At 32.9% G+C, this 27717-nt stretch overlaps 3 protein-coding genes across 5 annotated transcripts; 1 reads left to right on the top strand and 2 right to left on the bottom strand.

The window, feature by feature from the left end:
- Positions 1 to 252: 252 nt before the first annotated feature.
- Positions 253 to 6641, bottom strand: LOC123720094 (ankyrin repeat domain-containing protein 11-like). The gene is made up of 11 exons (XM_045676576.1): positions 6517 to 6641; positions 5552 to 6198; positions 5378 to 5483; positions 4930 to 5090; positions 4436 to 4626; positions 3771 to 3980; positions 3203 to 3404; positions 2738 to 2947; positions 2313 to 2475; positions 632 to 2239; positions 253 to 456 (listed from the first exon to the last, which is right to left on the bottom strand). The coding sequence occupies exons 1-11, from the start codon at positions 6608 to 6610 to the stop codon at positions 350 to 352; spliced, it is 3699 nt and encodes a 1232-aa protein (XP_045532532.1). The 5' UTR covers positions 6611 to 6641; the 3' UTR covers positions 253 to 349.
- LOC123720096 (DNA polymerase beta-like) lies at positions 6508 to 9420 on the top strand. 3 transcript variants are annotated; one of them, XM_045676578.1, is made up of 6 exons: positions 6508 to 6643; positions 7017 to 7458; positions 7849 to 7971; positions 8356 to 8521; positions 8844 to 9033; positions 9286 to 9420. In XM_045676578.1, exons 2-6 carry the CDS (start codon positions 7394 to 7396, stop codon positions 9378 to 9380), a joined length of 639 nt encoding a protein of 212 aa, XP_045532534.1. In that variant the 5' UTR covers positions 6508 to 6643; positions 7017 to 7393; the 3' UTR covers positions 9381 to 9420. The 3 variants fall into 3 exon arrangements, with proteins under 3 accessions (XP_045532534.1, XP_045532535.1, XP_045532536.1); XM_045676579.1 differs by lacking the exon at positions 6508 to 6643 and adding an exon at positions 6866 to 6927; XM_045676580.1 differs by lacking the exon at positions 6508 to 6643 and adding an exon at positions 6871 to 6902.
- LOC123720093 (ABC transporter C family member 13) lies at positions 9390 to 27553 on the bottom strand. Its single transcript, XM_045676575.1, has 24 exons — positions 26539 to 27553; positions 26351 to 26468; positions 25915 to 26076; positions 25317 to 25566; positions 24584 to 24848; positions 23972 to 24209; positions 23091 to 23239; positions 22112 to 22231; positions 21663 to 22035; positions 21003 to 21125; positions 20687 to 20800; positions 19582 to 19761; positions 19146 to 19297; positions 18473 to 18985; positions 17208 to 17340; positions 16461 to 16536; positions 16264 to 16361; positions 15746 to 15952; positions 15508 to 15635; positions 13990 to 14081; positions 13084 to 13180; positions 12403 to 12503; positions 11151 to 11382; positions 9390 to 10689 (listed from the first exon to the last, which is right to left on the bottom strand). Exons 1-24 carry the CDS (start codon positions 27148 to 27150, stop codon positions 10441 to 10443), a joined length of 4782 nt encoding a protein of 1593 aa, XP_045532531.1. The 5' UTR covers positions 27151 to 27553; the 3' UTR covers positions 9390 to 10440.
- Between the last annotated feature and the right edge of the window lie 164 nt (positions 27554 to 27717).

Raw genomic sequence — 27717 nt, 5'->3', positions numbered from 1 at the left:
TTATTTGATATCCAAAAACACAAGCCTTACTGGTGCCGTTTGTAAATGTTAAAAAAACTAAAATGTACACAAAGGAGACTAGAGAATAAAAAAGTAAGAGCACAGGTTTCATATTAAATATATTTATTTAATAAGATATTGCAACATTGACATTGATTAACACATAAAATTGTTGTATTTTACATTAACGATCTTAGTTTACGCAGAAGTAAATAAACAATCGGTGATAAGGAACTACAAAAATAAATGAAATCACATCAAAAAGGGTTTTATTAAAAGGCATACAAGAATAGATATTATGTATAAATAAACTTAAAACGAATTTGTAACAAATACAACAACAAAATTATTAAAGTTCTTTGCTTAGATTTAACTTAGTATTTAAATCCGTTTCTGTTTGTATTGTGATGTTCTTGCTAAACGTCTTCTTCAGTAACATACTAATAGCGGCTTCCTCTGAAAAAATACCAGAGTTAGTAAATTGTAAAGTAGAGTTTAAAGCGTGATTTGCTACAATACTTTAACAGACTTTTTGTATAGAAGAACATTCCTTCTATTATTTTTTATCACAAACCTGGAAAAATTATTGTTTTAACAATGGGAAAATAAATGTTACTTAATATGTACAAACCTGTGACTTGAATTGCAAGAAGTTGGTGAACGATATGTCGCGCTGTAATTTTAAATAACTCTCTATTGCTTATTTTATTTTTCTTATAGTAAGGCATCAATAATTTTACAACTAATCCAGCTACGTCTACTTTGTCACTTTTCTTTTCTTTTTTCCGCTTTGTGTGATGTTTTGTTACATCTTTTTCTCTTTCATTTGTTCTCGATTTATGGCGGTCCTCAGGTTTTTTTATTGAAATGTTAATATCTTTTTGAGATTTACTGCTCTTTTGAGGAGATTTACTTTTATTGGATGTTATCTCAAACGAAGATTTGGTCTCACTGGTAGCAGGTTTCTCTTCCTTGATCTCAGGCAACGCTGGTTCTGGTTTTAATTCAGCAAATTGTTGAAGTTCTTTTAAAACTTTATCTGCTTCAACGCTCAATTTATGTGCTTCAGTAAGCGATTTCTCATCGAACTTTGTAACAATTCCGCGGGTAGAACATTCCTTGTTAGAAACAGTTTCTTCGTTATTATCAGTATTTTTATCGTCCTCCGCTATAGTTTCAGTGATGTCGTCTCGCTGTCTACTTGAAGACGCTGTTGGGTCTTCTTCTTGATTATCGAGTACCAATGTTTCATCTGCAGAGTTAGTGTTGGCTTCTGTACATTTCGATTCGTTTATGACAAGTTCCTTTTCCCAGTTAACACTGCTTACAGAATTATTTCTGGGTTTCTTTTCTGTTTCACTTCTTTTGCGATGGTGATGTCGTTTCGATTTCTCGGGTGATTTTGTTGCAAGATGACTTGATTGATTCGATTCTTGACTTGAATTTTTACTCTCGTCGATAACAAGCTCTTTTTCCGAACTTATACTACTAGTTGAGTGTTTTCTTCTTTTTTTCTCAGTTTCACTTGCGCTCTGCTGTCGAGATGGTTTTGTCTTTTCTTCCTTCTGTTTGTCTCGATGTTTGTCTTTATCTTTATGCTTTTCCTTTACGTCGTTATGTTTACTTTTATGCTTATCTTTATGCTTCACGTCATCTTTTTGTTTCTCGAAATCTCGGTGTATTTCTTTAGAAACTTTGAGTTTTTTACGGGAATTTGAATCTAATTCGCTCTCATCGGATGATTCACCAAATAAGGCTTTAATTTTTCTTTTTGCTGGGCCATGCTTTTTATTAGGGGAACCTTTTATATTTTCATCCCCTGAGTGCGTATCCTCCTGCTCATGTTCTACCTTTTCTTCGTTTGCGCGATTACTTCGAACACCCTGCAGAGTAATATTTATAACCAATGTTTTCGAATTAGAGTCATTTTTAGAACTTGAACTTATTTCCTCAATTTTTAAGGTTTTGTCGACATCATCATCTGTATTATCTTCTATCTCGTCCAATTTTAGAGTTGATTCACAAGGGTCTGGTTTAGAGTGTTCATCAATAATAAGTCCGCCTTCATCGTCACTAGCGCTTGAGGAGATTTCTGGAGACTCTTGCGCCGTCTTGGGGGTAAAGAAGCTTTTCAGCTTGGTTTGTGTAAGAGGATCTTTTTTGAAGGAATTAGCCTTTCGTTTTGTTTCTCTGTCAGCTTTCGAAAGTTCTCGAGCTCCATTTTTCTCCTCTATTTGTCCTGCAAAGACAATTTTTTATTATAACTCTCGCGTTAAATTATGTATTTATTATAAGTGATATAATTTTACCACCTTCTAACTGAGAGGCAGTAATAAACCCATGCGATTTATGAGATTCCCCTTGCTTCTTCTTTTCAAAGTCCTGTACAAACTCGCCGAGAATTTCCCGTTTTTTAGGCTCAAACGTTTTAAGACGAGAGTAAAGACTGTCTTTAGATGCTTTTACTGTTGCAATCTGAAAAAATAAATAATTTATATCAATGATATCTCATATAAACTATTTTTAGGACTTTAGTTATTTGTTACGATATTTATAATGATCCAAGTTTAACACATTGTTTTACATATGTGCATCGTAACCATTTTGGTGTGTGGTTCATTGAATAAATCAAAGGTTAATTTATTAATAACTAGAAATCGTGTCAGACTAACACGATTTCTTGATCTTGATATGCCTATTATCTTGGAAAAGATACATCTATATAGAATGCACTTACCAGTTTAGTCATCGCTCGTCTATACAAGCTTATGACCGTACTGCTGGAAAAGGCCTCATATTCCATCTCGATAGCGCATTGTTCTACGTTACTCTTTGATAATGGTTTTATGGGTTCATCTACGTCTTTCAACGACGCTAAATTCTCACTAAGAGCATTTTTTAGGAGGGATAAGTAACTTTCTCTGCTTGCTACTGTCAATCCATTTACCTATAACATTCAATATGAAATTAAAAATAAATAATAACACCTCCGATTACCACAATCTACACAAACGGTAGATCCTAATCAATAATTGTTATAAGTAAACTGCTTTAATACGACATTTTTAAATTAAATATAATTCTAGACAAACAATTTAAAAGATGTGCTTTTAGTTAAGAAATGCAAATCCACAGTATTACAGAGTAGCCCCGCCGTACATTATAGTGACTTAGTTGTAAGTGTTATTTAATTATGACTTACTTTTGTGCTTGTACTATCAGCGGCTTTGCATTTTGAGTATTTAGCAGATTCAGAATCATTTGACTTTTTGTCCTTTTCGATAGATTTCTTTCTTTGAGCAAACTCATGCATAATAAGGGAACGTGTCTCATCGGCAACTCGACGTCTACTGCTTTCACCGTCGGAGTCATCACCACCATCACCGTAGTATGATTCTATTTCCCTGTATTAACCAACAAGTGAATTGTTTGATAAATTTTCATTATTTAGGAATAACGGCTATATTTTATCCGAATTCTACAAGATAATTGTATTGTAGTATCTTTCTTGTGTGTTCTCTTTAGGACCCTAGAGGGGATAGACAGTCTTGGTACATACTAATTATTGATATATTTAATACCACAAGATAATTACGCTGTAATGCAACGGAGCATAAGATGAAATACGTTTTATATTTAAATAACGCTTCGAATGCTTTATAGGAGTAAGCAATGTAATTTCGCGTCTAAAAAGTAGTACGATTGTTTTGGGTGAAGTCCAATAAACCCCATTTATATAACACAACTTTTATTATTAACATAATAATCACCTCTTCTGACCGTCTCTCCCCTGTCCATAGAGGTCGGATGAGTCATCGTGAGAGACAAAGCCCGCACGGTGCAGCGTGGCGCTCATGGCTCTTCGCATGTGTTGTTCGAGGGCACGTCGTACGGCGCGTGCGTCTGTGCACGCGTCGCATCGCGTACCGCACCGCGGTGGTTCTTCGCCGAAATAATCCGCGAATGTTTTGTGGCGACACCTAAGCGTAAAATAATAGCACTAAAATCAGTCTATAGTTATTACATATTTTATTTTTGCTCTCAAACTGTTATGTTAAATCAGATACTTATGAAAATATGTTATAGAAAAGATAAACATGTGTAAAAATTACATGAGAATTTAAGAAGGTACATCGCTATCCAGATCCATGCAAGTACCTCACAAACGAGTAGCCCCCACAACTCATGAGGGGACTGTATGTACTGAAGAAGTCCGCGAATATTTGTACAATGTACGTGTGTATGTACATACATAATTATGAAGGAATAAAGAAAATAATAATAATAGTAAATATTTATGAATATGATAACACTACTCTGAACGCGATGTTACAATGAAAGTAAAGTACAGACTAACAATAAGTCTAAGAAAACCTTTAATAAAATGGATGTATTCCAGTAAGTATTGTGAAACAAACACCAAAATTTGACTCACCCAACATCTTCACAGTATTTGACCATAATCTCGAAACTCTTGTACGCATTTTTACATCGTTGTTTTTGTTCAGGAGTCTTTGAACGGGATATCTCAGATTTGAGTAAAAAGTCGACGGCATTGCGTTCACTTCGGCAGTAGTAGATGCGACAAAATGCCGGTTTGCCGTCTCTACCAGCCCTCCCTGACTCCTATAATGTAAAGTTTGTCACTAAATTTAAAACGATTTCATAAGGTCACAAATAAATTAGTGTCTTATCAAAATGGCAACACTTTTTTGAAACGTTTAGAATTTCACTAAAAGAAAAATTAAAATGATGAGAAATAAAATAAGTCTGAGTTTTTTTCTTAATTTTATGGCCTGGTAAATAAATGTGATAAACAATGTTTATATAAGATCACTTAATGATGCAAAGGTTGCATAAATATTAATAATTATTATATTTTGAATATCCACACAATCAAAGGATTCATTAAGTTTAGCCATAACCTACTTGATAATAGGCTGCAACATTTTGTGGTAGACCCCAATGAACGACAGCGCGTACAGATGCTTTGTCAACACCCATACCAAATGAAACAGTCGCACATACACAAGGAAATTCACCATTGAACCATTGTTCTTGCACTGACACCCGTTCTGAACCCTTTAATCCTGCAAAGTTATACAGATTTATTACTATTTTATCTAATCCTAATATTATAAAGCTGAAGTGTACAAATTTGTTTGGCTGATTGGCTAATCTCAGGAATCAGTGGACAGATTTGATAAAGAAAATGTATGGTCTAGTTATTGAGAAAGATACATTAGCTGTGACTGGATTAAGATGGGCACACCACAGGGTACAGCTATCAGAAGTTTGCCAATGATAAAGTTTTTTCAATTCTTCATGTAATATTTTGTTATGTAGTTTGAAAGGAAAAACTAAAAACATTACCTACCACCATGATAGGCTAATGATTTGACTCCTTTATTACACAACATCCTAGCAATGTCCTCTGTTTGTTCACGAGTCCGACAATATACAATAACTGAATTTTTGTCTCTCTAAAATATAAAAAGGTTATTACATTGTTTTGGAAAAAAATAAATAATAAACAAGTCAGTATACTTACTGCCTTTACATTATCATCATCCTTTAAACATTTCTTCAGAAATTCGGCTAAATCACCAACTTCATCTTCAATGCAGTTTTGGTACACTACATCATAGAACAGGTTACGCCTAAAGCTAGGGGTCTTGAACTGTGCCACTGGATGCAGCAATTTAAGGTTCTCTAAAATGTCTTTAGTGACTTCGGTACTTGCTGTTGCAGTAAGAGCTACCCATGGTATACTTTTAAATTTTTCACGTAGATATCCAAGTTTTAAATAATCAGGCCGAAAATCATGCCCCCATTCACTCACACAGTGAGCTTCATCAACAATTATGTATGATACTTTCTTGTACTTTACTAAATGTTCCAAAAGTGCTTTAAATGTTACTGTAGCAGCCTGTTCTGGAGTTATATACAAAAAACGTGTATTTGGTTTCATACTTTGTAAATCATTCAAAACTCTTTCTCTGTCTTTACTCGTCATTTTTGAATTTATTGATTCAGCTTGTATTTTTAACCTAGTCAAATGGTCTATCTGATCTTTAATTAATGCAAGTAAGGGTGAAAATACTATAGCAACTTTATTGTCCTGCAACATAGCAGGTAATTGGAAGCAAAGTGATTTTCCAGAACCAGTAGGCATAGAAACATAAACATCATGGACACCTAAAACAACAAAAAAATAGAAACCTATTGTTGGAGTTTGAATGTGTAAATAATGACAGGCAACACTTGTAACATCTTAAAAAAATGTTTTAAAATAGCCTCGCATGCAGAGCTTAGTCCCCTCAAAATTAGAAACCTCCAAACACCTATATTTATATGAAATGTACTTTTGAATTTGGCGCGCTTTTTTTTTGAAGTGTTGGCAATACTGTATTGCAATAACATTCAGAATCTTCAAATGACAAAACAAATTTCACCTTATAAAAGTAATTGCAATTTCAGAAATATTATTAAGAATTGCAAAGAAATTATAATTACCTCGCGCAATTGCTCTGACAGCCCTTTCTTGAAGCTCACTTTTAAATTTTTTATGACCAAAACATTGGAAAAGTTTTTCAGTTACGTTATCCATCACGGTGTCTTTGTTGGCACTTAACTATAAAAGGTACGGCACTTTCATATATTAAATTAAACACGACACCTTTTTGGTTAACTTAATCATTTTCCACAAGTTTAAAAATAAAATATTTGGAAATATTATTTTACAACCTCGAATTAACATTTTGATTTTTATTTCTTTGAGTACTGATTATTTGACAAGCTGTCAAAACGAATGCTATTGGCCAAAGCCAAAGTGACGTTGATTTGACAATCACCAGTCATGTTCTTTATATTCAGTTTAAAGCCTACAAAATCAATGCGAGGTAAATTCAAGTTTATAAAATATATGTTAGTTCTTTCCTAGTATGTAAGTACCAAAGAACATTAAACTAAAATTTTCACAATATTAATGAAACAGATATTTCCTTATTCTTTAGATTTAGAGGTTGACATGAGTAAACGGAAACATCCATCTAATAGCAACAATTTAAATGCTGACTTCTGTGAATTCCTATCAGAGTAAGCAGAATACGAAAAGAATGTAAGCCGTAACATCCATAAGTACAATGCTTATAGAAAAGCGGCTAGTGTCTTAGCTTCTCATAGTAAAAGAATTAAATCTGGAGAAGAAGCTAAAAAATTAAATGGCATTGGTGATAAGATATCTAAGAAAATAGACGAGTTCTTACAAACTGGAAAATTAAGTAAATTAGAAAATATACATAACGATAACCAAACACAAGCAATAACTTTATTAGCACGCGTCTCAGGTATTGGACCAGTAAAGGCGGCGGAATTAGTTAACAGTGGAATAATGACGATAGAAGAATTAAAACAACATAAAAATAAATTAACACATCATCAACTTATTGGTTTGAAGTAAGTACTTACTAATAATAATTATTAATATAGACAACGACTAATTTACATACGTTAAACAATAATAAAATAATACAAACAACATTAGAATTGGCAACGATTGGCCAGTTAATTAATATATGTTGACTATGCAATAATTAATTAAAATACACAAATTTGACTTGATCTGGATCAATGAGAATAAAAAATTGTATTTCATATACATAATATAGCTGTTCTTAGATGGCGCCTCTTTATACTTAGGACGTAAGAAGTGACGTTCATGAGAAATTAATTTATGTGACTTTATCAATAACCAAATTTGACTTAACTAATAAGTAGTGTTTCATCGGAAACCCATATTGTATTTAGCATCTAGTATGAGAAGTTAGGCTGTTTATTTTTTTTTAGGTATTTTGAAGACTTTGAAAAAAAGATACCAAGGTCAGAGATCAAAGAAGTAGAAAATATAATGAAGAAAGTTATCTCTGATCTAGATACGGAGTTTACGGTAACAATATGTGGCAGTTATAGGTTTGTATGTTAACTTAGATCTTATTGCGACGTGACGCATAAATTTGTCGCTTTTTGGCGAATAAATTTTAATTTAAAATGTATATCCTTTATCTTAAAGAAATCAGTAATTCTCACTATTTTCTTATTATTGTCAACTCTAAGTAATGTAACATCGTAATTTTCGAGCCTGAGACTTCGTTTATTATCCCTTAGGCAATGTCCGCACTGGCAGGCGTTTTGATTTGATTGCAGCGACCAGGCTATATGGTCATATAACATATGTTTACCTAAGCACAAATCTAGCGATATTCCAGTTAGAATGTAGGTTTATATTAACGGAATTATCAGAAAACGCATACTTTAAAAATAAATTTGTGTCTTTAAATAAATATTTTTCCCTAGACGTGGTAAATCAGAAAGTGGCGATATTGACGCATTAGTAACTCATACCTCACTGAGGGCATCAAAGGATCACAAGAAACAAGGCGAATTACTTTTTAACAAAATCATTAACGCTTTACAAGTACTAATCACTGAAACTATATCAAAAGGAAATACGAAATTTATGGTAAAGTCAAGTTAAAACTTCTGTTCTGTATATTCAGTTCTGGTGCAGTTATTTATGATAGATTTAATAAGATTGAGGGACGAATGTAAGATGTTTTTATTTTTTAATTGTAATTGAGTTTGTTAGTACTTTTTACAATTGCTTGGCATTTTTTATAAGGGAAATAAATTGAATATATTGCGATCTCCGATATCGGCCATATTTATAAATACTAAATCAGGCTTATCGAACTTGTGAACTTGTGGTTTATTTATAATTACTCAGCTCAAGCTGTTAATTAAGCAGCTTAAGTTTGTTGTGCTAATTTTTACATTAATTTTAGGGTGTATGTAGACTATCCCCTGAGCATTCATCCAGACGTCTAGATATAAGGCTCATTGCCCACGAGCAGTATTATTGTGCCGTGCTATATTTTACCGGGAGCGATGTGTTTAATAAGGAAATGCGTGCTCATGCATTGGAAAAGGGATTTACACTTAATGAATATTCGCTAAGACCTATTGGAATGACGGGTAGGATTTTAGACGTTATTTCCAAAATTACGGTCTTATTACTTTTATGCGGAACCTTTTTGTTTACATGTCATTAATAAGCGATTTCAGTGCATCTTTCTTTCGTTTTCTTCAAATCGGTATCTTAAGTTGGCCTATAATAATAACATTTTAACGAATATTGGATTCGTTAAAATGTTGAATACCTGGTATTATGTTAAAAGAACCTTGTAAGTGACTTTTTTTATGTTATAAACTGGAATTCCTTTTTAGGTGTTCCAGGTGAGCCAATTGATCTGACATCAGAGGAAGACATATTCGACTACATCGATTACCCATATAAGAAGCCCGAAGAAAGGAATTTGTAAAAAAAAAAAAAACCACTTAAATACATTTATTATCTTATTTATTAAAAAAAATATATCTCAGTCGTATCACAAAATTCTACTAACATTACTAACAAGAAATAGAGTTTTATTACATAATTGATTTAGTAGTTTATATTTAAAAATCCTAATAAGTGTCGCTAGAGCAAAAATTTTGGAAAAGCCATTGTATGTGTTTACCTACGTAGCTAATATTGTTTTTTTGGGTTTTGACAATGCGACATCAATGTTTCCTCCAAAATTTTTGCGTTTGACGTTTTTTTAATATCATTTTGTGTAATGCATTTATTTTAAATTATTAATTGACATAGTACCCAATATATTTCATAACAATTTCTTTATTTTAGAATACTAATTAATGGCAAAAAATACTTTGTGAAATACAAAATCCATATTAAATATTTTTCGATTAAAAGAAATTTATTAACATTTTAAAATGTGTAGCCTACCCTCTAATAACATTTTGACATGGAATGTTAACATTTTGCATATAACATAAAACTAATTACGACTTATAATACTTTGGTTTTATACATCAGTCGATATAACCCCTGCTAAGTATTAATCACGCGCCCTTGATAAAGCACTCATTCAACTGACTTGGTATTGATAAGCTCCACCTTAGGTCTTTGCACATGCACACGATACTAACGAGAAAGAAATATATTTGGGTTTCATAATAATTATCTGACTCTTATCGATTTCAATTATTGACTTAAGAATCATTTAATAATAGCGAGGAACTGATGACAACAGAACGAAATACAATTATCTTAAAAGCCGATGCATTTTGTCGTTACATTGGAATTGAAACTCAACATTGTAATTGAAATTGCAATTGGAGATTATATAAGTAGCCTACATACATACTACATACAGATAATACATCAATATGCCCGTATTGATTGAACCTGTAAAATTAACCAAATAGCAATTATTACAAATAAATTCGTATATATCGTAGAGATCAATTTCAATAACCGGACAAAGTAATATAAAGCGAATGGTGTTCTGAAACGCTGCAATAACAATGCCTATAGATTTAATTTTCGTCAGGATGGACCAGCTTGTAGAGATGCGAAGTTGGGTCTGATAATGCATCATCAGGGTCCCTTAGCTCCACAACTTGACCAGCAGATAGGACGAGTACGCGTGAGCATTCGAGTACGCCCGTCAATCGATGCGCAACGAACACGACCGTACTACCAACGAACGAGCAACGTATCGTGTCTAATATCGTACGCTCTGTTTCTTGATCCAGGTTAGCTGTGGCTTCGTCTACAAGGAGAATCTGTAATGGTATTTCAATTAATCAATTAAAATATTTTTTATTACCAGTAAATCTTTTATTCAATGTTTAATATGAAAATGTTTTATATTTAGTGTGCTGTTTACCATAAGATGTAAATTGTAATAGAGAAACGAATTTTATTTCGTAATATATCCTAATTAAAATTTAAAGTTTCTTAAATACTCAATCTGTAATAGCTTAGCCTAGTCTAGACTAATGTGAACTAGTGTTCCCACTAATAATTTCAGTCTAAATATCATTAGCTATATGTGTAGTTGTTGTTTAGTAAATAGACCCCATTATGATATACATAAGTAAAAATTTATGATGATTAAATATATCTATATTGTACATTAAGACCATATTTAAGGCAACTAAAATATATATATGCAACCATGAACAAAAGAAAAGAGAGGCTCTATGACTTCAAATCTAAAATACAAACATAATTTATGCAATACCTTAGCCCGTTGTAGCAAAGCTCGCGTCAAGCAAAGCAACTGCTTATGTCCCCTAGAGAGATTTTCTGCCGGCGAAGTCAAACCACCACGGTTCATAACGAAATTGCTGATTCCACAGGCCTCCAGTGCTTGCCAAATATTATGTTCGAAATACTGCTCCAATGGGTCCACGTTATCCAAAATAGTACCCGAGAATATGAAAGGCTCTTGTGGTATTATACCTATACGAGACCTGAAACAATCGTATCGTCAAGTATTTAACGTACTAACTTACACGTACTTAATTTTAACTCCAGGAGCTTGAGATAAAATGACCTTTCGACAGTCGTAACACACTAACGTGAATTGAATTTTTATAGGAACGACATTAACTCACGGTGTCATGTCATTTCCATACAGAATCGAAAAGTGATTTTGCCTCAAGCCTCAGGTTTTAGTTGTTTTATTATCTATGAAGTTTCGATATGTAAAGCTAAATAAGCTAATTTGCAAAGCATTGCATTAAATAATAAAAATAACTTATGTAATTTAATTCTTTGTTAACGCTGTACATACTTAGTTTATGAAAATTGTATTACAATGTTACACAATCTCGAATTCAATTACGCGACAAACATAAAAGCAGTATTCGCAAAAAATCTAAAATAATTGATGCTGTTCATGTCCTAAAACTTAAATGGAGATGGGCAGGCCACGTAGCCCGTTATACAGATAACAGATGGTTTAAAATGGTTACCGAATGGACTGTTACAAAAAGAAACAAGGTCAGACAAAGGGTAGCTGAAAAAAATTGTACGACGATGGCACAAAATAAAATAGGGTTGGAAAAAGTTGGAGAAGGCCTTCTGGACTGGGGCCGCATCTTAAAGTAGTTACAACTGTATTTTTATAGTATTGTCTTTTGTTAACATAGCTTTTACACATTAAGAAAACACTTTTTAAACGGATTGAAGCTATGTAGTTTTATTGTAAACTTATAATACAATAATAATACATAGCTTCAATCCGTTTAAAAAGTGTTTTATTAAACTGTATTTTTATAAATTTTTGTTCAATGTCAATAAGATGTGGTTGAATAAAGGCTTATTATTATTACTATATAACACTTTTAAACGAAACGTTTAACTAGTTACACTAAAATAAAAAACAATCAAAGTATAGTAACCAAAACTTACATGTATATCACGTTATCTTTCATCATATTTCTTTACTAATTAATCGGATTATTTATGAGTATTTTTATAATACTTACCGAAGCGCATGTAAATGAAGCGATGCGACATCAATGGAGTCTATAAGTACTCGGCCGCTCCCACACGGGGCCAATCTTAAAATGGCGCGTAGCAAGGAACTCTGAAATATTCAAGATTTTTATTCATTTAGAAATTTGATGTTAATCGTTGACTACGAAATATAGTCACGTACACTTTATATCTCAAGTATACATTAGTAGGTAAGTAATTTGTTCTTTTGTCTTGGAATGCAATGCATAAGTGACAAAACTATACTATAGTATACTTATAGTATGATTATAAATTAGAAGAAATTTATTCTTTCAGTGAAACGAGGCTTATAGTGGGAAATATTTTTAATATTGGCATGACATCGTTTTTGTAAGTCAAATCATGATCAGCCTTCTGTACTAAACAATCCAATTTTTCGTTTGGAATCCATAACCACATAGGCACGGTAGTGAGTCAATATCAATATTGTCCTTGGCTAACATAGCTTTAACACATTGAAAGAAAACAATTTTTTACCGGATTAAAGCTATTTGTATTATTATAAACTTATAATTATTTTACATAATTTAAAATTTTCCGACGTTTCGCGTGCTTTACAGCGTGCCTGGTCACGGTGACTACGTAGTTTATAATAATACAAATATCTTTAATCCGGTTAAAAATTTGTTTTCTTCCAATATCAATATTACCTTGCCGGCTCCAGTGCGGCCAACGACACCAAGTCTTTCCCCTGGATGACTGCTAAAAGAGACTCCGCACAACGCACCATTTTGTGTACTCCTCTCACTACAACAAATTAAATAAAACCCTTTTTGAAGACACACCAACGTGTTGAAAAAGTAGGTTTTTTTTTAATTGTGTAGTTTTCGGTCTTACTTATTTTTTTTATTAACGCATTCCGAAGGTAAAAGGAACTGTTCCTAGCTGGTGTTTTTTTTTAATTTTTTAGCTGTCATATAATTATGGACGCCATTAGAAATTTGTGTTTCACAGCTGTAGTATGAGGTCTGATATCAAAATTTTATAAGTGCACCGGGTCATCTAGTAATTAATATACCTATTTATTTATTAACATTCCTTTATGTTAAGCCTCACTAGACTAAACGCTAAAGCGTGCAATTCTCATCCCCGAGGTCATGCATTCGAATCAGGGTTGTGGACTAATGGAATTTTATTTCTATGTGCACAATTAGCACTTACTTCTACGATGTAACCAAAATCATCGTGAGGAAACCGACATATCTCAAAGCCAAATATCGATGATACGTGTCAGACACGGTTGATCACCTACGAAGCCACCCACCTTGAAGCCTCATATTGGGTTGTAACGCCACTGAATTATTATTCTTATGTGTTTTATACAAAATCTATAATAAATGTAAAGGCTCGTCGATAAATGACTCCTAAGAGAAATAAAAAAGAAGAAAACTTCCAGCGCTCCCTGTCCTCTGCCACTTCCTGTCAATTACTGGCTTTCAGCTGCAGCAGGTCCTTATCCACTCTGTCGACCCAGCAGTATCTAGATTCTCGTTTTGTAGGCCAAGACACTTTTTAGGTCACGGAGCCAGTAAAATTAATAATAGTAAAAAGAATACCTATAATTAAGAGATACATCTTCGAAGCTTATGACTCCGTGTGATGGCCAGCCGTAAGGTGGAGGATCACCATCGATTTTCTCCATTTCCACCTGAAAAAATTAATAAGCGTATATGATTTAATATTAGGTTGGGGAAAATCTATTCGCATTATAGTATGTATGAACTTGTAATAAATTCTCTTTGGCTATACTATTTGTATCTGGCTGGTTTTGGAATCATTTAAAGTTTAAATTTAGAATTTTATTTTTTTTTCGTACTGTCAAGATGAGTGAATCTAATGAAGAAATTCGATACATCTTAAAATTTTACCACAAAAACGCAAGACGCGAAATAAATTGCGATGTTTATGGACCTACTTTGCGATGTTTATGAAGCTACTCTCACAGACTCGTGTAATGTCTGTTAGAGTAGTGAGAACAAATTTGGTTTAAGCATTTTTAATTCGGAAATTTTGATGTCAAAGATTCACGTCGTTCTGGTGGCCCTATTACGGATAAAATGGATGCCATTTTTGAAAAGGTAGAGCAAGATGGGCAAATCAGTAGTTACGACGTAGCTGAAGAACTGGAAATTGACCACAAAACAGTTTTGACGAATTTGAAAAAGATCTGGGTACACAAAAAAGCTCGATCAGAGGCGGCCTTACCCATTGCGAGGCTCCGGGCAGCAGGTCATTACGAGGCCCTTTGTCCTTTGTGAAAAGTATGTGATACGAAAGTAGGTCTGGTTGTTTGGTTTAGATATTTGTCATGAGGAGAAATGCTTAAGTTATACAAATAAATGAAATTTGTGTTTTAGTTTTTGTCCCATTGGTTTTAAAAAAGGTTTACAAAATTAACAAATACGAAATGATTTGATGATGACATGATTGGTGTTTGCGGCTTTTCTTAAAGCTAAAATCTTAAATTAAAGCACAATAATCATTAGATTATTATTCATTAGAATCAGCTACATCATTCTCAATTGAAATAATAGCAAGGACTGAAAGCCGATCTTGTGTCATCGAATCTTTCAGATATGTTTTAATAATTTTTAGCCTCAAAAAACTCCAATCAACAGACGCAACTGTAACAGGTACCAAGCAATAATTCTCAGGACTATTACGATAGTGGGGTGAACTTCAGTTATTTCTTTTTCAATTCAATAAAGTTTATATCTCAATTTAATAAAGTTTATATCTCTGTGTCACGTGACTGATGAATAAAAATCAATATTTTTAATTACGAATTGTTTGATATATCAATGATTATTTACAAGTTATCCATAACACTTCCATTCATTCACTTCCTTCCATAACAGTCAGTATTAGTTTTCCATTAATTTTTTTTAAATAATATAACATCTATCTTAAATTATAGGAAATTTGGTAAGGATACTACGGCCCATAGATGGTCCGAAATATCAATAGTTACGTGAGTTATGAAATCATTTGTGATCAGCTTTAAAAAACTTATGTACTTACAAAATAAGACTATTTTTGTTGAACTTCCAGATATTAAAATATATGACACTCACCTGACGTATGTACTCCCCAACTCGTTCCACGGCGATCATCTCTCGTTCAGTTTCCGTGAAAGAGCTCAAAACAGAGCTAAGCATTGACGTCATCGACAACGCGTATGAGATGGCTAGACCCACCAGACCTACAAAATATTTAACTTAATTATCAAAAGGGCTCAAATGGTAGAAAGAAATTCTATCAGGGATAAGGCGACCAAATTGTGAGGGACAACTTAATGATGATCTATATTACCGGGATCAGCAGCATGTGTAGCCCGCTGCAAAACAGCAATTAAAGCAGCGGCAGCAAGAGCAGCAGCAGCGGCCGCCTGCAATCGCAAGCCGAGCCATTGGGCAGCAGCGGAACCGCATAATGCTGCTCGTTGCCAACGCTCTACTAACTCTTCCCCACGAATGCACCATGCTTCTGTTGCACCCAGACCACGGATTGAGGTCAGACCTGCAATTAATATGTAGTTTATGATTAATCTTTATTCCACAGAAAACCAAAAAAATTAAATAATTTATAATAATTTCCTATATTTGTTTTGCACACACAATGTTTTTAATAGAACAGGGGTTAATGTGCAGAAGGCTCACCTCAACCCGCCGCCCATGGAAAATATTAACGAGTGCGTTGCCAGCCTTTAAGAATCGGTAAGGTCTTTTGTCGAATTGGTTCGAAAATACTTCAGTGGGCAGCTGGTTCCACAAAGTGGTGGTGCGCGCAAGAGTTTTATAAAAGGTACCGTGAATCAGCATAATAATTACCTTCTAGCGTATCATTAAAGTGCACGTAAACTGGCGACAAAGCCACACTCTGTAATCGTTTCAATTGACGTGACGTCACACGATATCGCTTCTGTAACCTGAAAAAAAGTTTTAGCTTTATAATGACTGATATCAGTTTTTCCGATCCAATTTGATTCTGAATATATGGGATGAATAAAATAAATAAAAATCTTTACCTATAATAGATTAATGTCATAGGCAATATTCCAACAAAAAGCCAAGGAAGTCCATATATCGTTACTGCTATGGCACCTAGAATTTATTTATTATTTAAAAAACAACCTCATTCATAAAATACACCTAATATAACCATATTATTTAGTCCTTTTCATTCTCGTATCAGTTTGATTGTTAAGTAGTCAGTACCGTATGCTGCAATTATTTAAGACCTCTAATGATGGCCGCTAAAACGCAAGAATCCACTTATGATGCAATAGATTATAATTGAATAGTTTCGCTCAAACTCTGTGAATCGCTGGCTTATCTATAGATTCACGTGTCATTTATCAAAAATTCATGAAAGACAGCGGTTTATGCACAGAATATCGCATTAAAAATAGATATTAATATATAAAAAATATTTTCTATGAATTATTGTCTGTAACGTAATCCATTTCTTGTTTTTTTTAAATCGGGAATTACATACAGTTTTACCTATATAATAATTGATACAAATATATATACACAGAAACAAACGGAGTGAAGCCAAGTTTATGAATAATCTTTTTTATTATTAATTATACCGATTAGAATTTAATATTTATTGTTAGGGGTGATAGTGTCTATCGCGTCATCTGGTACACACTTCTGAATAGACGATTTTTCTTAGTTTTTAATCAGAGCAGTGAATACTTTAATTGTTAAAAAAATTCAGGCCAAACGTAATCAAAGGTACGTTTTACTTGGAAATTAAAAATACATACCAATAAGTCCAAACAATTGTGCTAACAATATATTTAGAATGAACGGTAAACTGTCATCGACTGTGTATGTGTCTGAAGAAAATCTATTTATTATCCGTCCCGTCGGAGTAACGTCAAAGAACTTAACGTTTGCCTGCAAGAAGAAAACGGAAGCACATACATAAAATAATTATAGGTAAACTATTGTAAAGGATGTCATGATTCTCCATAAACCTTTCCTGTACAGATGTCTCTCTTACATCCACTAAACTCATTCAATATTATTGAAAAACTAAACGCCATCAAAAAACAACTAAGTCTCGCAACGCAGTTCACAGAAAAAGTATTAAGTAAGATTTATCTAACACCAAGTTGGTTAATTTATTCAGTCCCTACTTAAGGGACCTTCTATCTTAAGTTATAACGTAATTAGCTAACCTAACATCGTATACTGACCATATAAATATTACTTTTATGAGTACAAAATAAATTCACTAGCTACCTCTACGAGAGACTGTATGGAGTGTATCCCCGATTGTTTTGTGTATGGTGTGTTATGACCAGCTGCGCCGCAGAAGAGAGCTAGCTTTGTTAGTATATTTCTTTAAGATACTAACGGGTCGAGTTTATAATCTGTATATAATGGAGAGACTGGGTCTAGCTTAACAACCAGTAAAAACCTGAGTCGGAAGTCTCAACTTTCTCAACTCCAAACTTTTCAAACTCCAAGCGCTACTCACACCAACAATACGAATAATAAACAAAATTTCTATTGAGATAGGCCTATTTGTTTGTACACTGGTTGAGTTCACAAGTTGCTTGCTTGTTTTTTATGTAGGATAATCGGTGAGGGTGTTATTTTGTCGTTCTATGGAATTAGTAGTAACTGTTAAGATGGAATTGTGATGTGGAATAAATCAACATTAAATGAATTGTTTTAATTAAATACGATGACTTGGCCATCACATGAAGACACAGTGTATTCCACATTTAATATATGTTATATTAAATTATATATAATTATATATATTAAATTGTTTTATCCACATGAAGGTCTAAAATGGCCTGAACTGCTTTGAGAAGATAATGGTACAGCCGACAACACACTGATATGTAATTCGATTCTGCTACTAATATAGATTTTTTCATAAATAAAAATATTTGTTCGAATGAAGCAAACTTCCAATATTAATTGTGCAATATCATTTCACGTAATATGCATGATAAATTACCTACGCTAAACATTAAGAACTATTTGTAAAAGTGTAGAAAAGTAGCAATATTACCTTAACAACAACTTTCAGTAATGCCTTGTGAATTCTCTCCGCAGCTTTAACACCGCCATATGCGAAAAAGAACGCTCTCATTATCGTGAACACAAGATTAGTTCCCGCCAAAGCAAAATACATTATCAAATAATAATTATCCGTGTATTTAAGGAAACCGGGCTCTTCTAGTAATCTTGAATATTTTGCTCGAGTCGGTTCCATAGCTGCGTCTGTTCCGTGGTTATCCAAGTTATGTATTGCAGACAAAGATAAATTCAGCAATGTATGCACAAATTGATCGGCGGCATTAAAGCCGTGATCCAGGGCGGATGTCTCTTCGTGTTCGTACATATCAAAAGTTGTCGAATTTGTTCTGCTTTTGATCCAGAATGTAAGCCATAGGAATGTGAAATTCTGAGATACTTGCATCAGTATTAGGGATATAACGATGCAAAGACTTAGAAAAGATCCCACTGAGCGTAGATACATCCATATTACTCCCCAACCCACTGTGCCTACAGACATAACTTCCTGAAAGAGGAAATATAACAAACATTAGTAGTTTTTAACAAGTTAAGGAATCCTCCTGGATTCTGTATCTTTATAGGTCAGTGTCGCGTTTTCGAATTCGGAAATAAAATACTTTTCCTTTCGACCTATGTTGTTGCGTTTTTTACAATAATTCACTTACATCATTATCCAAGCTGTTTCTACTAACAGCGTCGTCATTTAAACTGGTCACAATCGCCTGATCGTTTTCAGATCGCACTGGTTCTTCGCCAATTGATTCCGTTTCACTGGGCAAAAACTCTTCTATCTCATTTAAGACAGTTTCTGGTGGACCTGAGGGATTTGAAAGACATTATTTCGTTGCATACAGAAATATAATATTGACATAATTAAATTAAAAGGACAACTGGCGGCCTTATCGCTTTCGAGTGATATCTTACAGGCAACCGCTATATTATATATTAGTATAATTCATAAAAAAATATTTATTTATTTACAAGTTTTATTTTATAAAAATGATTTATTTCATGCCTATATGTCAACAAAAAACGGCGAAACCCTGCAAATTAGTAGCACAGTCAAACTAAAGATAATAAAAAAATATGTTTTTATCATACCAAATGCGTGCACGTGTCCATTCTGCAATAAGAGTACGCGATTCATGCGAGCGAGGTGACGCGGCGAATGCGTAACTAAGATTCGTGTGGAATGCTTCAAGAGTCCCAAAATACACTTTTGCATTATATGCTGCGCCACTGTCGCATCGAGACCGGACAACACGTCATCCAAAAGGTAGACTGTAATCGTATAGGGCTTTTAAAATGTATATATGCAAAATGTATACATTACTTATTCTTTCCCAACTAACTAAATAAATCAACGTAACAAAATCTATAAAAATGGTGCCTATATCTGAATTATGCCACAGATTATACTATATATATATGTCGCAGCCAACTAGATCAATTAGCCGTTTAACTAACGGCCTGAAATATGTTCAGCCAGTTGTTTAAAATGACTTGGATCGATGACGTTTCATTACTTGCCTAGCCTGTTGACTGTTAATTTAAATTTAAATTCACTTTCTCCTACTCGAACTCGAAACGAAACTCGTCATACTGTCAATAAAACGTCAGCAAACCACAACTTGGTGGTGTTTTCCAAAGTTCCATGAAAAACAACAAGCACAATGCAAGAGTGTAGTTACAATAATGAATTTGACTTAAGCAATTTCATTTTAAAAGAAATATATTTTATGTCATATATTTCATCTTTTTTATTTCTGCCAAATAATGACTCTATCGTACGAATGGCCGAAGCATTAGCCAGATAAATAATGTAATAAACGCTACGGCTGAATATCTTTCAGGCCGTTAGTTAAACGGCGCCGTTTAGTTAAAAGGCTAGGCTGTTAATTGAAAGGCTAATTAATCTAGTTTGCTGCGACATATATCAATTCAATTGATAAATTGTCAGATATAAAAAATAAGATATGTTTGTTAAACTATGACATGCTGGCCTAATATAATTATTTATAAGTAATCTTACATATAACTATATTATTTAAGAAAAAAAAATTAAAAATCCAATAACTGACCTAAATAGATAGTATAACCCGTACAAAATGTGATGTATAATGTCCCGCAAGATACATTTGATCACTTTACTTTAGTTCAGAACAAAATACAGTTGTAATAAGTTAAGTAAATAAATGCTAAATACCTTTTTTATCCTGATAGACAGCACGCGCTAATGCGATTCGAGCACGTTGTCCGCCACTTAACGTACACCCCCCCTCTCCTACGTACGCGTTCCATCCCAGTATATTTAGGTCCTCTGAAATTATTTCAATAGTTTAGTAGCAAAGCAGATTTCAAGATACAATGAAACTTCTGTCACGATTTTAATTACGCATTAATATGCCTGTGCACGCGCACAATTTAGCAATTAGACAAACGCATTTAATTTTTTTCAAGGTAAAACAATTAAATACACCCTGTTTCATAAAAATCTATTTATATGAAAGGAAAAACGATACCTGTTAATGCGCACGCTTCGACAACCGATCGGAATTTGCTTTCATCGTAGGGTTTTCCGAATAGAATGTTGTCTCGAATAGTTCCTCTAACTAACCAAGGCTGTTGAGCCACATACCCAAAACCTAAAAAATATTATTATTTTTATAGAATGTATAAGAATCATATCATAAATACATAGAAATGTAAAACCAATATGTATAATCTTTTTTTTTGCAGACGTGTACACTTCTGATGGTTGTCGTTTGTTAAAATTTGTTTACAGTAAAAAAAAGATTTATTCATTTACCATTCATTCCATCACACACATTCCATTTTACATTCACCTTGGGCCAGAAATGGCCGCGATTTTCAATTATTGCTTATATCTTATAGTGTACATTGAGCTGAAATTTCTATACTTCAACAAGTGCCGAGTCCAATACCCACGTCATCTTCGTTTCTAAGAGAATCGAATCCGCGGAGCTTGTCGCAAACTTATAAGAAATTACGTATAGTATATATAATTAGTAGTACGAGACTCACATTGAAATCGGAATTGCGTTATAAAATAAGACTACGGTTTCTTTCACAAAGTGACACTTGCAAAATCATTAAAAAATATGTGAATAAATTTGTCTACATCTAAATAAGAACTCAATATCTAACAAGAATTTACATACTATTAAGATTTTCGGCTACTTGTATTTCCCCTTTCGTTTTCATCATGGCACCCATTATGGCGAGTAAGAGAGAAGTCTTCCCACTTCCGACCGGTCCTGCCACACCGATTAGTTCATCTCTTCCAATTTCCAGAGAAATGTTTTCCAAATAGAAATATCGACTGGCATCATCTTGAATCGCTTCGACTGACCCGATCGAAACCCTCGAAGGTTGTGAAACCTTCCGTTTCGATTTACCTTTATTTTTCTTAGGTTTCTTTACTTTTTTAGCATTCTTCCATAGAAAAGTAACATCTTTCAATATAATTATCTTGTCTTCGTCGCGATTTTTGTTTATCTCCTCAAAGTATCGGTCGGGATTCATGTCCTCAGTCTAGAAATACCAATACAATCAATAATTTATTTATCATAATCTATTTATTTTCTTCTAAAACCCACATAATACTCACATTTAAAAGATTTTGAATACGTTTCATAGACACCCAGGCCTCGGTAAGTCCGTTAAGGACCCACGGAAATGCATTTAATGGCGCAATGAGCATGTTGATTAGGGCTACGGTTGTGAATACCTTAATAAAATCAATATTGAAATAAATTCATACACAATTGTAATTAAATTTTAAATACAAAAACCGGCGTAATAAATATGTCACGAAATTTATTTTTAATTATATGATACAAATAGTAAGAAAATATTAGCTAAGTATACTAATCACCGGGAAAGGAAATAGCTGTTTATATGTAATACGGGATTATGACTTATTTGTCTCAAGTAACTGTATATTTTAAGCCGATTATTCTAGTACAGCTAGATTTACTCAATGTTTGTAATGGAAATATTATTTTACAGAGAATTATCTTGAAATAATAGAAAATTAATATAATGTAACAATCTGATTATACATCGGATGACATAATTTATGTGTTTTTTTGTTTGAAATAACGACGTCGTAATCTAGATGTCGTCGAGATTCAAGTAACTATCATATTATTATTTCTATAAGGAATTTAATTCTTTAAAAGCTCCTAGGAAACATTCCCGATCTAAATAATTTAAATATTATGTTTCTATGAAAACAGCGCAGAGGGTATTAACCTATTAGTATTAGTCAGAATATCACGAATTCAATGTATATGACCTAATAAAAGCACACATTGATAAAATTATGACGCACTAACGGTTCTTCCCTGCAGACTCATAATATCAATTTACATATTATTTTAATAATAACTAAAGCATTTATTTTGACCTCTTTTGTTGTTGTAGTACCTATAGAAATACAAAGCTGTTAAAGCAAATAAATTTAAATTAGCTTTCAGGAAAATATGTTTTCCATTTTATATTAATACCAAACGACAGCCGCTGGTGGTTTTATACTAGGCCGGTTGATTAGGTCATTTGTATCTGTTTCTAGTCTTTCTACTTACTGTAGGTGCATCCAGTGGCTGTCCTCGAAGGGCATGAGTGCCTAATGTCATAGCAGCTACCAAAACTGGAGTGGTCGCCCATAATACAACACATATTGCGTCCAGATATTTCCTACCCCGGAGATACTTTAGTTCTTGAGTCCGGGCTCCTATATGGGAACAAATATTACAAACGTCTTTTATTAATTACTAAAAAGGATTGGAATTGGATTGGACATTGGAATTTATTTAGGGTAGCTGAGTATGTTGTATATGTATGTTTGTAGCTCAGAAATATATCATGTCTAAAAAGTTATATGCACATACAAATATGTATATCTAAAGAAGGATATTATTGAAATTAGGGACCGAGGACCAAGTGGGCCTCCGACTAAATAGACTGATAACCTAGTAAAGGTGGAAGCGGTCGAACTGGAAATTCAGGGAAGAGGCCTATGTCAACCTATCCTATGTAAAATGAGAAAACTACATATATTGAATAATCTTTAAGTGACGGATTTCCTCTCATCTGGTGACGATTAGACAAAGCAAAATATCAAAGGCTTTGCGCTTTATCGCTCAGTATGACAATCGTATATTGTAATTGGATTTGACATATACTAGTCAAAGCTAATTCTTTAGCTTTAAATCCAGTTATTAAAAATCCTACAATTCTAATACGCGAGGGCGTACAAATTTACTTAGGGAAGCTGCTCTATTCAATTGCACAATGTATGAACTCTCAAGGATCGCATTAATATAATATGTAAAAGATATATATATCTAACATCTGATATTATGTTCTTAGTTTATTTTTTACCAATAAGTTTTCTATTGCATAGATATTAAGTTACAGTATGAGTAGAAAATAAGGAAAAAAATTTTTTCAGTGTATGTATTACCTGATACTTTAGTGATGAAATAATCCTCCCAAACGTGTGCTTTCACAGTTCTCACACCTCTTATAAGATCACACATTAGATTCACCCTCTCGTCTTTATGTTTCATCATATCCGTACTCAATTTACCAATTTTATTTGCAATCACTTTGTTAATGGGTATCAATATAATAGAGAATGCCACTCCAGCCAAAAATGATATACCGACTTGGTCATATAGAAGAAATAGGGTTATTGTTAACTAAAATAAATATATTTCAGATTAAACCTTATGCAACAACTTAACTAATAACTATCACAGCAGATGTAAAGTTATCACATCATGTTACCTAACCTAACTAAACCTACTTTTAATACCTTACAAATAAAGCTGAACCTATATTTTTATAAAACAGGGCGAAAAGAGGTAGAATTGTCATCTGATGTTAAGTGATACCATTGATACCATCAATTTAAAATGAGGCTACTTATCTAAGTTGTCGTATATCAATACTCTATAGGATATCTTAGTGAAATAGGTCTCTATACAAGATATCATCAAGCTTCAGTTAAAATATTGCGTACAACAGAACATACTTATAACGAACTATTTTCGTTCCCATGAAACTATTTTACCTGTAAAGGAATGCTCCACAGAGCGTGGAAGCTCGGACAAGAATTGACAATCCTATCGGTATCAGTTGACATAAAATTTGTAATTTCTCCAAACGAAAACTCGCTCATTAGTTCAGTTTGAGTTACACCGAGAGTCTTTCTAAGTATCGTGGAAACTATGGCACCTCTCATCTTAATCCCAATAATCGACATCAACCAATTAAAATGACAATTGCAAAATGCACCAATAAGTGCAGATGCTAGGAGTAATGAAGCATACACATATCTAAAAGGAATAGGAAATAAAGAATCTTTTAATAAAATTGTTGAATAAAAATGGTTATGTATATATTTTTGAGTTACTCAAAAATTTTATATGAGTTCAATCTGTATGAATATATACTTTAATCAGCAGAAGAGTTTATGTTTTGTTAAAGTGAGTCTCAGGATTTAATAATTTGAAATTTAATTTAAATTGAAATATCATTTTAGATGGATAATATGTTTTGTCGCGCTCATAAACAAACTTCTGTTGTGACTAATACAAACCACACTGATTTGTAAATGTAGCATAATTCAGAATATATTATTATATAAAATAAATAAATAAAAGCAGAAGTTAATTGAGGCAGAGCTAGTAATAACCTTTCATTTGGTATGGTTATTTGGATGTGTTTTTAAATATATAAAGCCTGAATTGACTAAAAATAAAACACAGTAAAATTTTATACAAAGTATGTAAAATAGTTCATACCCATAATGTTGATCTATAGTTTCATCCTCAATAAACTTGACCAATTTATTTAAAAGAATAGGCCCAGCAAAGCCAGCCATATCAAAGATTAACTTAAACACGCCAATTCCATAAAACTGTAGGCCAAAGCATTTGTGGAGAGCTCTCAATAGTGATACATTATGTCTTCGAGGTGGGCAAAGAATTATTCTGGATACAGGAGTAACAGGTGTTGAGGCTTGCGGTTGAGTTTCACCAACAGCACCATAACCTTAAATGTATGAGTTTAAAATGATTTTAGTGTATTAATGGTACAGTTCCTTCCTTTATTTAATGCTGGGATTAAACCCAGAAGATAAAAGTTTAATGATTCAAAAGATATATAAATAAATAAGTGAAATAGGTGCAACAAAAATATCTGACCAAAGCCAGAGTTATTGGAAATTATTGCTAATAAATATACTTAATATTTGTTTTATTTTCAATAGACAAATGATCCATAATGAATCATGTGGACAAACTGTATACTTCATATACAGTATTTAAAAAAAAATATTTAAAATATAGAACAAAATGTTTATTTTGTTTCATTCATGGATATGAATCTTGATTAAATTACCTCCAGAGCCAATAAAAGGTTCATGGGGCACATCAACAAATAATTGGTAAAGATCCACATTTCCAACAAGAGCTCTGTCAATCTTAGCCCCAACATAGGAACATCTATATGTAGCAGGAATATCATACAGCTCCTCTAGGTCATTTAATTTATTTTCTAAACCTAAAAGAAAATTAATATTGCAAATATAAACTCAATTAATTGAATATTACTTAGTACTCAATAAAAGTATATACTTTATTTTATAACTATGAGTGCAACATAGAAGAATGCAAGAATAGAAGAATGAAGCAATCGAATTTTTGTTTACAATGTGAAGTAAAATTTTTTGTAATATCATTCATTCTATGACAAATTGAAAAATGCTGTGTTTGCAAATTAGCTGTCATTATGTCCATAGGATGTAGCTCTCTTATGTAGTAAAAAACTAATTTACCTTTTTTAAAAAGTGGATTCACCCAAGAAAATGTTAGTTTAGAGATCCAATTAACTCCTTGCATAGCAGTTCCTAAAACTTCTTCATCATAATGTGGCAGTAGTGGTGTATATTCACTCTAAAAATAACCACTTATTAGGCTAGTTGAAACTGCATGAAGACAGATTTATAATTTCAATATTACTTACATGGGATCTTTGAGACCCAACAAGCCAAGGTGAGTAAAATGTTGGCCTGGAGTCACTTGCAGGTAAAAGAGTTAGAAAGTAGAGAGTATGACAACACAGGGTGCCAATACAATAAGCTGGGGGATTACTATTTAAAATAGTACTTCTTAATTCCATTAAATTCAAAATAACAGCACCACTCCACAATAGAAGTATACTTAAGGGCCCCCGAGAACTTGGTCCCAGACGATGTTTTAATGCTAGTATAAATCCAAAATGCACAAGCCATGCTATACATGATGTTCCTGCAGTAAAATAATCAATAGGATACAATTCAGTGTTAGGTCGAGTAAGAAAAATATACAGTTGAATAATTGGTGATATGGCTAAAGCAAGAATAATAAAACTTCGTAGCATTATGACCCTTTCTAATGCCTTTTCTCGTATTACCCAATCTTTTCTATAGCCCACATAATAGCCAGATATAATGGCCAACAAAAAGAATAAAGGAATCTGAAGGAATAATTCTTGAAAACATAATCCAAAATCCTTTGATGTATCATTCCATACGTAAAGCCCTGATGGGCCACACATATCTTCCCATTTTATTGAAATATTTAAGAACACAACCATTATGGTCACTGTTAACCAATTGTTATTTTATTACTATTTCACACAAGATTAACTGATTTTTAATATTTTACTGCACACTAGCTTAGCGAGGCTCTTTATTCTTAAAATGGGATTTAATTCATTCTTTAATAGATATATGTTTTCCATTTATTACACATTATACACAGTCTACAAGCATACTTGCTTTCCTTTTAGGTAGATACAAGTTTATATCCACTATTTTTATTACATACAATTCTTATCTCAGATTTATGATAAAATCTAAAATATACATTCACATTATTTATAAAGCTGTAATGATATATATATATTTAGTAAATGTATGTTTTTGCGGTTTTCCAATTTTAAGAAAGATAAGAATAACAACGAAAATGTAATAATTCAAGAGTATGTCTTCTGTTGACGGCTGACACAAAGCTTATAAAATATATACTATATAGTAATTAGTAAATTTGTTGACCAATGTTAATTATCCACAGACCGACTCGGATTTTCCATTCCGTAGAATTCTGACATTTCATCAGTGTTGCTACTAAAAAAGTTTTCTCCACGAAAAAGGACAATTAG

The sequence above is a fragment of the Pieris brassicae genome, chromosome 2 (genome assembly GCF_905147105.1).
Source record: "Pieris brassicae chromosome 2, ilPieBrab1.1, whole genome shotgun sequence".
Lineage (NCBI taxonomy): Eukaryota > Metazoa > Arthropoda > Insecta > Lepidoptera > Pieridae > Pieris > Pieris brassicae.
This window is presented reverse-complemented; position numbering and strand designations above follow the sequence as displayed.